General features: G+C 40.2%; 1 protein-coding gene across 3 annotated transcripts in view; it reads right to left on the reverse strand.

The window, feature by feature from the left end:
- MCC (MCC regulator of WNT signaling pathway) overlaps positions 1–13079 on the reverse strand; it is a 230775-nt gene that overhangs the window by 41736 nt on the left and 175960 nt on the right. For all 3 annotated transcript variants that reach the window (XM_055698403.1, XM_055698402.1, XM_005441623.4), the window contains 2 exons: positions 11401–11564; positions 6105–6311 (listed from right to left, as the gene is read on the reverse strand). In XM_055698403.1, the coding sequence (XP_055554378.1) occupies positions 6105–6311; positions 11401–11564 (371 nt within the window). The remainder of the gene's footprint in view (positions 1–6104; positions 6312–11400; positions 11565–13079) is intronic.

Consider the following 13079-nt stretch of genomic DNA (forward strand, 5'->3'; position numbering starts at 1 on the left):
TGTTTAGCTGCATTTCTAACTTTTATCTTAGAATGCCAAAATTGAAGTAGGAAATAGGGAAAAATAAAGCATAATTTCTCACGTGTACTTTAAGATCTAAGCAAAGAGAGCAAGGGCAGAAGAGAAAAAGGGGCTGGCACACTACAGTAATGTTTGACATATGAAGAGTTCATAAGTGATTAATAGACATCATAGACATGTTTGCAGAAATGCATGTTGGGTTACAGAAAATACTTTGGTGGAATATACTCATTATCTGTAATCACGAATCTAAGAAGTATGTTCTTACTCTTTTCACACATGCATACTCACAGCTAGCTACGTGGTTTGTTAACATATCCTAAATAAAACCACACAGCTGCAAACTGCCTGTTTTTTTCCACTGATTTCCACATTCAATGGATACTTGCTGCTTTTGTTCCTAAACCAGTTTCAAATAAGGGGCATGCCTTTGATTCTTTTCTTTCTACCCTACTTGTCACCTGTTTCATCATGCAGTATCTTCAAGCACTTCAAATAATAACATTTTTTTACCCCAGCATTTCAATACTGCTTCAGTTTTTTCCCCTGTTATACAGAGGAGGAAGATGGAGTACAACAAACCACAGGAAGCTGAATCTACCTCTTATACGTCCCAATTTATTCATGCATAGTGCAAATCTGTGGAGGGGAAGATGGAAAACGAAATACCGGTGTGACAATTCAGGCTGCTCCGAGTGGCAAGGGCCCTTCCCAGACTAAAGCACCCCTAACCTTTCAGTCAGGCTTAGCGGAGATTATTTTCAGCCAGATAATTTTCAGTCCTCTTTAAACTGTGAGTACCAGACCTAACAAGGTCTAATTTCCTACAGGTTGTCTGTTGTGGTTGACCGAGTATGGTAACGTTGTCTCTGCTGGTATTTATAAGGGCCATCTCCACAATGAATTCTCTGGAGCTGAATGAGCTTGGACCTGCACTCATCAGTTCAAAGGAGGCACTTACAGAACATCTCTCCTCTGCAAAGATGTTTACTTTCAAGAAATAAGTAAGAACTGAATTGTCACTAGAAGCGCTACTTCTCTGGCAGACCTGAAAATCAATCTGCAAAACAATTATTTTGAGAAAGAGAACAACACGCAGACACAAGCAGCTATGGGAAAACCAGTGTGCTACTCGGGTTTATATATACAGCTTTTTTAAGTAGCAGGAAAGGCTACAGTGCACTGGGTGATACAAATATGTTACCAAGCAACCCCTCCTCTGCTTTTGACACATTTCGGACAAAAGTCCCTCAACGCAGTGCTCCATGAGGAATGATACGGGCTCTGCACCTCTATAAAGGATGCAAAGCAATAAAAACCAAGGATGTGGCAGGACATGACATGGGAGGTGAAGGGTGGATTCCCTAAAAGCTCTGAGCACAACTGTGTTCTGATCCAGGCTAGCACATGGCAGAAACACACACAAGCAAGGGCAGTAAGCCTATCTCAGGTACCTTTTTCTCATTTAGTTTCAGTGCAATCACTGAGCATTTGCATACAAGCCTGGAAACAGCAGCACAGCTCTAGTTCATTAACAGCTAAGCAGAGATACTGCTGCACAAGCAAATACCGTGCAACTGCAGGAGGTGGAGACTGGAAAGGGCTTTTGGCTGCTACCTCAAGTTCCTGGTGCACACGAGAGACAAGGAGACATAACAGTTCCAGGATCACTTCAAACTGTGCAAGCTGATAATAATCTCTAAAGGCCCAGAACGTATCAGTGTTCCCAAGCAATCTGAATGATACCTACTGATCCCAACATGAATGATGGCAAAACAAGGACAGTCAAGCAGCTCCTGCCAGCTTTGTGTCATCTGAGAACAGCTGGGCTCAGGAATGCCTGTGAGGCCAAGGACCGGACTCCTGCTGTGGTCTGGGTAGCTTTCAACTCCTTGCAAAAACAAGGTCTTTTGGGAGAGCCCTGATGCTAAAACAAAGCTTCTTGGACTGGGGGCAACCAGGCAGCTGGAGGGATCATGCATTAAAATGCACTCCTCTGCAGATTATGTTTTCATGAAGGTCTTAAGTCGAAGATAGCTAAAATACTAAAGCTGTTCTTGTTCTGGTCAGTTTGGTGAATTCAGCCAAGTTTGGAGCAGATACAGAATAATCCTCACAAGTAAAAGCATTTGATTAACCGAAGATGTTGACATATGGTTTGTGCAGGGAACAGACATAAGAGACTTACAGAGCTGGAACCACCTTTCCACTTAAGACTTAGTTCTTCAGAACAGCTTCAGGGAAGCCTGAACACTGTGTCCACACCCAGTGCTTCTTATGTCAATGGGCTGGCTGGGGCTGTGCTGAGGCATTACTCCTCTGGCAACTTTCATAGGCAGTAATTAAAAAAACCCACAACACTTACTTTGGAGCCATAATGGAGTTTACATGCTCTATCAGTGCTGCTCATCTGACTCCCCCGGTACAAGAGATTTTGTGTAAGAACACAAATATTACTCCTTCTGCTACTGTTTAAGCCTGTTACTACATACAGCAGTTGTAAATAGTGCTGACCTGATTACAACCTTATTCTCATGTATCAATAATATTAATCCCATGAACTCATACAGGGATTCAAGATTATGGTCAGCTGTGTGTAAGCAGTTTCTATGGCATTGACTGGTTCAAACTTAAGGAGATTCTATTTTTAATATGGCAATATCATACAGAGGTAAAATAAACCTCTGCATTATGAAATTAGCTGCTACACTGCAGGCACCCTACAGAAATAAGCAATTACCTCATTTACTAATGACCCACCAGAAACAAAGTCCCTATGTATGTTGTTTCTTAGCTACTGTTCTAGAAAGCTGCTCAATCTGTTAACTGAGCGCAGTAAATACCTAATGAAATTAAATCTCCAACAAGCCTGAGAAAAATGTATTGAAAGCACTCTGCTTGATTACAGGCACTGGTCTAAAGTAACAGACCCATTGATCTGGTCAACTTCAAGCTTGTTCACTTCACCCAATTTAATTTGAGAAGAACAATAACTAAATTTTAGTTGGATCTACTTTCCCACTCTCCAGGGAAATAACCTGAAGTGATTTTGAGTTCAGGTGGCATACAGAAAATTTAATAGGTCAAAGAAAACATTTATTATGTTGCAACTATGGACACAAAGTTACATTAAAAATGCAAAAACCTGTTTCCAGTGCAACAATTACATAGTGCTGCTGACAGGGTCATATACCAAGAACAAACTTCTCTGGTGGGGGCAACAGACCAGTTGTTCTGCAAGTTCAGTATGATACTAAAAACATGTTTCAATAAAGTCTGCTACAGGTGCGAACAAATGAAACAACTGAAACAAAAAACCCTGTCAGCTGTGCCTGAATATAGAGGCTGCTTGATTTTGTTATGCCCTTGCCAATCCAACCTTAACCCTTTGTCTACCAGGCAAGACATCTATCCAATCTGTCGAAGAAAAATCCCCTTAATTAAAGAAGAATGAATATTTAAACTGCCTTGCTGTATATGAAAGGCAGCTCACAATCTCTCCAGAGCAATTCATCATTCACCCTCTCCAGGGTCAGTGGCCTGAACACAATTCGGGTCGGTAACTTCCCACTGCTGCTATTATCCAACAATTGCTCTAGCCACTTATATGAAACAAGTTGATGACCTCAATTCTGTCTCCACCAGAGATGCTTCCGTAACAGAGAGACATCAGTAACACATGCCGTGTCCCTGCTAACAGTTCCAATAGACAGACCAGCAACTACTGGATCAGCATGATTAATACTACCCTTTTAGTCCTGGGCCCTGCCTATACTAAGGAAACTGAAAAATTCAATAATACAGCCAGTACTTGTGTGGCTCCACAAATGCTTGGTTAACTAGGGACTCCAATACAGACTGACCAAGTCAAGCGGTGTCTGCATACACAGAACTAAACAGGATTTTCCTTATTATCCTGTCCAACCCTCTGTTACTGCCGGCATCCAGACAAAACATCACGGTTTTGTGCAGAGATACTAAGGCTAGCTCTAGAATTAACACAGCTGTATTAACTGGGCCAGTTAAGTATGCTTTTTTGCTTTCCTTCGGATACAATCCTAATGAAACAATCCTGGTTCTAATAGGTATACCTGTGTAGTCGTACACTTCATTATACAAATTTTAATATTTTAAAACTCCATTTTCAAAATACTTAAGTCAGTAGCCTTACTCCTTACTGCTTCTTCAGAAACACAACCCCCTTGTCTGTTAGACACCTCTGATTTCTGGCCTAATACAGCCATGACTGGTTTATATTACTCTGTTCTTGATCCAGTTTTGTCCCTAAGTTTGAACAGCTATTAGCTCCCATTCTTACTTGCTTTCTCCAGCACACGTTAAGAGAAACTGAACTCAGATTTTGCTTTGCCAAGTTGAACAGGACAATCTCATTAAGTCACTTCTCCAAGTAAGCTGCCCATTTCTCTGACGATCTTCTACATCTTTTTTTGCCGATTTAAACTGAAACTTTTCAAAGGTAAGAAATAAGAACTACATATGACATTCCAGATCAGATCTCACCACTCTTTAGAAAGACTTTCCAATCTCTACTAGAAATAACTTACCTGCTACGTTATAGGACTGAATTTGCCACCATGCATCAACAGTTCAGCCATGCTGGTCCCTAAGGGTACAATCACCAATTCTTTCCCCTTTTCAGTTTTTTAACTGAGGAGCCCCTGGCTGTCAGCATAAATTCTTGCTACCAATCTTTTATGCACCTTAACTTGCATTCTGTACTTCTCAAAACCTACTTTTTTTTCCTATTAATTTTATCCTCAAGGCCATCTGGTTTTTTTGTCTCGTTTGATATCCCAACATTGATGTGGATCATCTGTAGCGTCATTATCTGCATCTGTGTAAGCAAATTTCACAGGCGCACGCTTCTATTCTCTGCTCGCTTGCCCACCCCCCACAATCCTGCAATAATTTACCAGCTACATAAATGCTCCTTCTGTAGCTCAAAGGGTAGTACTGCCACTGTTTAAAAAGAAGTGTCACTATAAAAACAGTCCAAAAACTTCAAGACTGAAAATGACTTACACTCATGATATATAAACCCCCCTAAATTCTACAAAGGAAAAGCTGAAGTGGTCTTGTTTTATATGATAACAGATTAGTATCCTTCCTTCATCACTCATACCTGTTTTTAGTGTTAAGAAAGGCTAGGCAGTTTCTCAAAGGTAATTTGTGGCTCAGTAGCTGAAGACTGGAAGTTTCACACAATGCAGCTTCATGATAAAATGTACAGTCACTACATAACAATGTTGTTTTAGAAACACAGTATTTGCATAACAGGTTGATCTGCTGCCAGTAAGCAAAGAGCAACACTTCCAATAATTTTGCCGAGATACAGTGGTCTAACTTGTCACTCAAATTCAACATGAACTTGAAACTACCTGTTTTTAAAACAAATTTATTTCCTATCCAGCCAAAACTCTGCAGCTTTAACAGGGACAAAGTCAACTCATTTTAAAAGTAACAGAGATTGAGGTCACATTCTCTTGGATCTTTCATCTTTTTTTTTAACAAAATTCCAGGTTTTTTTTACTTTAGACTCCATAGAAAGCACAAGGCCTTTGCCTGACCTTGCAGCATCATAAAACATGGACAGGGAAGCAGGACATGGCTGTGACTACCCATTGTTCAGTTCTGAGAATTATTACCCACTGACAGGAGTCCTGCTCTTTTTCTTTCTCCTAATCACAAATTGAATTCCCACCAAAAAACAAAGAAATATTTGTTGTTCACAGGGAAAAAAATGCCTCACAGCAAAATTCGCTACATCAACATCTGCTTTCTCTATTGACAAGTTACACATGCTTCCTTGGAGATTAGTATCAGGTTTTCTGTTAACACATGATTTCTGACATCAGGTTGTTGCACACCTTGGCGGTTCATCACCCACTGTTTTTCAATTATGTTCAGTTTTGTCCTAGTTCTGCAATTTGTATAGCTCAGCTTTAAAAAAAAAAAAGCTCTACAGTCAGTACAGGAAGTGAGATTAAAGAGAATCGTGTTCTGGTGACAAAATTACACAGGCTAGGAGGAACAAGAAGCCACCATCTATGTAGCAGCCTTACCCTTCTACGCAGTCTGTCCCTTTCTTCACGAATAGCATTCATGGTGGCCTTGGTCCTGTTGAGCTCCTCCTCTTTGCTACACAGCATGGCTGTGAGGCTCTCATTTTCTTCCCGCAAGCCAGCTAGCTCCTTTTCCCATCGAGATCTCTCCTCAGACAGACTCGGATAAAGGTCACGTCCCAGTACACCCTCAATCTCTTCAACGGTCTGCAAAAATACAGTCGTCAAAAAACCAGAAAGCAGCAGAGAAAGATGACTGAACAACACTAATTAATGGTAGACAGGACAGAAGTCTGTAACAGGCAACTGTATATACTTACATGTATACACTCAGCCCTGCAACACCATCAGTTTGCTTCTTTTGTTTGTTAAGTTATATCAAACAAAATTATTGCTCATTTTGACAGTTTGGCCATTTTATTAAAATATTTCATATTAACCAACACCAAAGTAGATGGACATTTTATATGCAAATAAAACCTACGTTACCTGTGACTGATAGCAAACCCAGTAGTTTCATCTCAGATCACTTTAAAACAGATTAATGGCTCCTTGCCATGGGCAAGCAAGGATGAGCACTGTGCTTATTCTCTCCCTGAATGAGTAACAGGCAGAAAGTAGCAGCCTGTGAATGTGCATGGCATGGGGCCTTTCTTCGTTCTAGTCCAGCTCCACAAAAGGGCAAGGAAAAGAGTGGGACAGTAAAAAAAGGAGGACTCCTCTTTCCCACATCTCTGAGCATGTTCTTTCCAAGAAAGAAAATTGGCCTTGGCTAGGCTCACCTTATACCAGATGATGTTACAGCCCTTCCAGTGCCTAAGAAAGGCTGGGTTTCCCAGGACCATATCACGCCATTCAGCATGTCCTCCCCCATCCCCTTGTTCAGAACTATGGCTTGGAGGCACCATTCAGCATCTTCCACTGGGTGAAACTAAACTACAAAACCACACCACCAGCAAGGGAATACTGCCATACCTAAACTTACCATCAGACTGGTCATTCAACATGTTAAAACACAGTGTAACACTCTACGTGTTGGGTAACCACATGCAGTTCTGATTCTATTACACAGCATATGCCACTTGTGTTAAATTTTTTCACTTATGGAAGACCTTTGCAACAAGCAAAACCCCTCCAAATGTTGTTTATAAGCTTCTGAATCTCTCTGAAAGCAGTCTGCATTAAAATGGTAGGAAGAAACATGGAAAATAAATTAGTATATGATATAACTAGCAACCTAGAAAGTTTCATTTCATTGGATAATGCAAGAACAAACTACTGCTAAAGCCTATACTTTTAAGTTTAATATGGAAGATAAATAACTCATGTACCAAGGTTAAAAATAGTCTATTTGGTTGTTTTATTCAGAAGGACTTAATTTCTATATAGAACAAAAATTACTAACTGAAGTTTATGTCCTTAATCGGGGAGGGTCTAAAAGAACCAACTACAGTACAGCTGAAAATGAAGAACCAGTTTGAAAATACAACTCCACTTTCTTCCTGCAAGAAATCTTCCCAGTGTTGTCAGCACTGTCTGACACTGAGGTATCAGTGAAATTGTATTATTTGTCCATTAAAAACAAAAGTTGGTTATTTACTGTTACCAACTCAATCTTAAAAAATAAATCTTGGCTACAGAAAGACTCCTTAGTGAGGAGGAAAAGACCCTCATACAAGAGGAAAAAACCCTAGTTTTAACTAGTTCAAGATGCCTCCATGGAAGAAACAGGGACAAAACATTTGCAATCAGGTTGATGTCATACTTTTAAATCTTATTTCATGTCTCCCCCAAATAAAACTGCAATTATGTTTAGAGTCGTAAGTATAAAACTCTGTAATTCCATTGACAGAGTATCTACAGTATAGTTCTGCTTACATATTTAGTAAGGAAGCTTAAACTGCTTTTCTAAAAGAGCAATGCCTTGCAACATCTCTGTAAGATCAAAGAAGCCACAGCTCTCCCTTACATTAGTTCATGTGGACCTGTAGGTCTCAAACTATGAGAAGTTAGGTTATTTCAACACAACATGAGGATGAATTCAAGCTCTAAATAAGCATAGGGTGGTTCATCTTACAATGCGAACAAAAGCTCTGTAATGGCAGGGAGTACTGACTCTTGATGATGCCAGCTTTATTTTAAACAGTGCTTCTTTGTTGCGGTCTTCTCCTCTCCTTTCTTCCCCCAAACCCCTTCTTCTCTCTCATGCACTCCCCTGTTGTTTCCTCAGCTCTCTAATGCCAAGTTCTGCTACTGCCTCCTTCCTCCCCATGCTCCTAGTGCTGCTATTTTTCCAACATCCCCCACCCCCCCGGTCCCCTTCTTTCCCAAGCCTCTTCTCCTCAAAGCACCACTGGGGATGATAAGCCTGGAGCAACACTGAAAGAGGAAGGACTGCCATGAGGAAGCAGCAGCAGTGGCTCAGCACCACGGAGGTATCTTCAGAGAGGCTTCTTCTGTTTCTCCAGACTCCATTGCTACTATCTGTCCACTCAAATACAAAGTTCAGGCAGTAACAGCATCAGCACAGGTCTGACAGTTGTACTAAGGGCTTCCCTACAGTCCCTGACATAAAGCGACCTTTCTGCTTACTTCTATCCTTCACTTTGACGTGTTCAATATCCTTTTGCTGACTAAACTATTACAAAAATTCTCTGGTTTGATGACCAACATGCTACCATCCTCCACAGTAAATAAAGCATAGATATTGTACATGGATGTGTGTATGTAACTACCAGGCAGTTTATTTTTCTTCAAAGGAGCGTATTACAGAGCAGTTTTGTCTGGCAGGCTGCTGCACAGCAGGTAAATTCAGGTATAATTTCACAGATTATAGGATCGCATTACAATGTAATGTTCTGAGCACAGGGCAGGATGTCATATCATAGTAATTCCAGTCGTGTCTCTGATACCGCCAGCAGCAATCTGCCTTAGTTTACTTACAAGAGGTGTTGTGTTACAGACATGATAACCGATGAAATCAGCAAGTATCAGGTTTAAAAGAAGCAAAGAGTACTTTTTCACAAGGCATAACTCAGTGGTAGAATTTACTCCTACCAGAATGTATGGAGGCCAAAAATCTAAACAGCTTAAAAAACACATTAAACATAAACATGGAATAAAATTCTATTAAACACAGAGACATCATCTCTGGCTCAGGAAGTTCCTAAACCCACCTTGCTGGAAGCATCGTTGAAGGCAGGAGAAAAAGGACATACTATGCATGTCCTTTTTGATGCAGTCTTTCCATAGGCATCTGCCACTAGACAGACTTTTGGTGCAACCCAGTGCAGCTGTTTTCATGTTCTAAATGGTTCATGTTTGGAAATTTTTTTTATTTTTTATTGGTAGACATTTAGTGGTAGATACCCGTTGCTGATAGTTACTCTTCAAAATACATGAAGTATTAACAAGCCTACTCTGTGGAAATTTTCTTAAACAAAAGGACAGTTTTGTAGCCAGTTTATCAGACAATCTGATAAATCTCATTTTAAGGTCTTTTCATTCTTTGTGGGACAGAAACAATTGAGCTAGCTAGGGGTCACATGATTTATATAAAAGAAGTAAAACAACCAAAAATTATCTGCAACAGCTTTAAAAGAAACCAGTGAAATTTAACCATCAAAACAGAAGGATTCAAAACATTTAACTGTGTTAGTCCACTGGTGAAGAAAAAAAGCCAACAGTCAAAGCAAAAGACAGTCAGCATACTTCAGGTTTCTGTTCATGATTCCACCTGTTATAAAAATCTCTGTTCTCTGGGGAAGCGAGAAAGAAGAAATGACCTGCAGCTGTGGGTGGAATTGTGGAGAGGGGCTCTACATGTAGGTTTTGCTATATTAAACACATTGGTGACACACTTGCCTGGCATATAATCAGAGCATGTCAGAGAGGTTCCTGTCTTCCTGAGAGGTTAATAACCTTCACAAGCTGTCACTTGTCAAACATAAACAATCCCAGGCTCTACAGCACAGGCAGTGGGGAAATGCTTTCCCCAAAATGGCTATGCCTGTTGAGATTACATGAAAATAAAAGGCCTGCATCTTGGACCAGGAAAAAGCTGCTGACAGTTATCATTACAAAAGTTTGACTGCAAGTGATTTGAATCAACAGTAAACAATGGGGTCAAAACAAAAAAGCTTGAGCATTAAACTTATGACAGCTATATTGACATTTTGTTGAAAGTACCCCCCACAGAAATTCTCATCTCATTTCACTTCAGAGACCTTTGCGGGCTTTTCACAGACTTATCTACCTGATTTCCAGGATCCACGATCTCTCTCGGTGAATACTGACTTCTGAGAGCACTTAATCCTAAAACTCTAGATAATTCTGGGTAACATTCAAAGTATCAATCCTAACCCTCTGAGACACTTATTAAGACCATTCCCAACAGACACAGAAGTCAGTCTCTCTCTCAGATATACCCACATTCCTTGAAATACTGCCTAACATTAATTTCTTTATAGGTCATTACATTCCTCATGTACTACCAGGGACAAAGGGGACCTTTCCCAGTAGTATGGCAAAGGGCCATCTAAGCCATCTAGAATGGTCACAGATCCACTCCAGCGGCAAACTGTCAATATATTTGTTCTTATATAAATGAGTCACCGATACCTTTATCTGACACAAAAAAAATTTGTTCAGCTCTGTCCCTGCATATAGTAAGATACTCTACACCTCCCTTGCTTTCAGGTTCTGAATTGAAATCCCTTCACTACCCATGCTAGCAGTTGTCCCTCTTCTTGTCCTGCTACATGCACAATAAAACCAAGGCATGCAAGTATCAGCTCAATTATTGTTACTGTGTCTGGCTTGTCTTATTAGAATTAATATATCACACATGCTTTGTGTTAAATACTAGCTTAATATTTTAAGACAACCAAGTCACAATTTACACACAGTTTATGGCATTTTACCTTCACATTTCAGTAGGAGTTATATATAGTGTTTCAGTTACCAGTATATGACTAGCTGTGTGACCTTGGGCAAGTAACATGTTTGCTGGATAACCTTCAGAAAGTAAATAAACTGCAGAGTGTCCCCACTTCTGTTATCTCTGAAACGAGCATAAGACAAATACATTTCTGATTTGAAATCAAATAGCTCCTCCCGTGCCTTGGAGAATTCAATGAAAAACAGGTGTACTGCTTAACCAACACACACTGTGAGATGGACTTGATTTCTGTAAAGTACTTTGACACCTTTGGAAGTAAAGTGCTACTGCTGCAGAACGTGATCAGGTGTCTCAGGCAATGCACATGCTGGATTTGGAGCCAAATGTTACCATTACCTTAATGGCTAAATCACAGTGTTCGCTGGCGGTAGTGAGTTGTTCAATGTGTCTGTCCACTTCGGCTACTGATAAACTGCAGCTGCTTTTCTTCCTCCCACAGACAACATTTTCCAGACCTGTCAGCACTCTCTGCAGTTCTGAATTCAAGTCACTACAGTTATCTACAAGAAAGCAAAACAAAACAAAACAATTATCACAACAACTAGCATCTCGGTGAAAAAACATACTCTCACCCAGGAAGCACCTGCTGCTGGACAGCTCAGGGCTTACTGTTCAGGGAATGTCTTTGCCACCTCTCACTTTTTCCTCACCAACTGACAGGCTTAAACACCACAACCACACCAACATCAAGCTCTACCTCCCACCTGATAAGTAACGCTCTCCCTACTTACGTGAAGTGTTCATTCTTCCTTCAAAAATCTCTCTTTTCTGAAGGACAACGTTTTAAGACACCACATGCTCACATACTATGCCACTTCTGTTTTGTCATTCTATTTGCCAGTCAGGGCCTATTATCCTGATTTTATTACCCTCAAAGATTTTTCTCTGTATATTAAACTTTTTTTCTGCTTGGTACATTCATACATCCACTGACATTATGACTTGATGTTTTTCAGAAGAATTTTTGTGATTGTACTTAACCATAATCAGCAGCAGATACAGAAGTGCTACTTCAATTATAAAATGCGGTGGAGAATAATTTCCTTTTCTGTCTTTAGGCAAAGCTCTTCTAGCGCCTTGGACGCTGTGACAGCATCCTCTATTTCGGCAAAATGGGTCTCAATACCTGCCCAGCTCACTTCATAAATTATTTTCATTTTTCCTAGGTTCAATCTGGAGACCTAGGTTCCTAAGGCAGACACGTGGTAGAATTCACCTGGTGCTGTCTCTCAGTTTAGTGCGCTAGTTTAGTATTCCTGACTAACTAGTTAAGGGTTTGCATTAACTGCCAACTGTACAGCACACAAGTGGAGCACTATGAGACAGCAGTGCACCAGCAGTTTCTATACCTTACTAAAAACAGTGGCAGGCACTCTTGCTGGAGGGTGTTCTTTCTACACTACTGCTGCAAGCATTTCGCCATGGTCAGAATTCCTTAATAGCCTCATAGCTGTGGTTCTTACAGGGGACTAAAGTCTGAAATTCAACAGACATGAGACATCAGATTATTGTAGACTACCTTGAAATGCGTCTGTGCAAGAGAAGCCTAAAAGCAGCTGGATGAAAGGATGAGATGATCAGAAAGTACAAAATGGTAAACTTGTTAGCACAAATCTAACTCCACAGCCTAATTTACATAAACACGAACCTACTGCTGACCAAAAAGAAGAGTTTAGAATGATCTCACATGTATCGTATGAAAAATGTGAATGGGCCATACATACATAACTTTGCTCTCGGAAGTCATACTCACTAGTTCCTGACTAGCAGCCACGCATCTGTTGTGATAATACCGAAATTTCCTTTACAGCACTCGTTTAGGAGCAGCATGCTTTTAAGCCGGATGCTTAATTGTAAAAAGGTCTATTTAGTTCACTTGAATTTATTTGCTTCCTTAACATCCTCTGTAACAGACATTTTCTCCATTTAAACAACCTTCACAAGACCTTGCATGCTGAGTTTTGTTCCTACAATAATATTTTTGCCCAGAAAAATAAGAGTTTACAATAATGAGA

The sequence above is a fragment of the Falco cherrug genome, chromosome Z, assembly GCF_023634085.1.
Source record: "Falco cherrug isolate bFalChe1 chromosome Z, bFalChe1.pri, whole genome shotgun sequence".
NCBI classification, from domain to species: Eukaryota; Metazoa; Chordata; class Aves; order Falconiformes; family Falconidae; genus Falco; species Falco cherrug.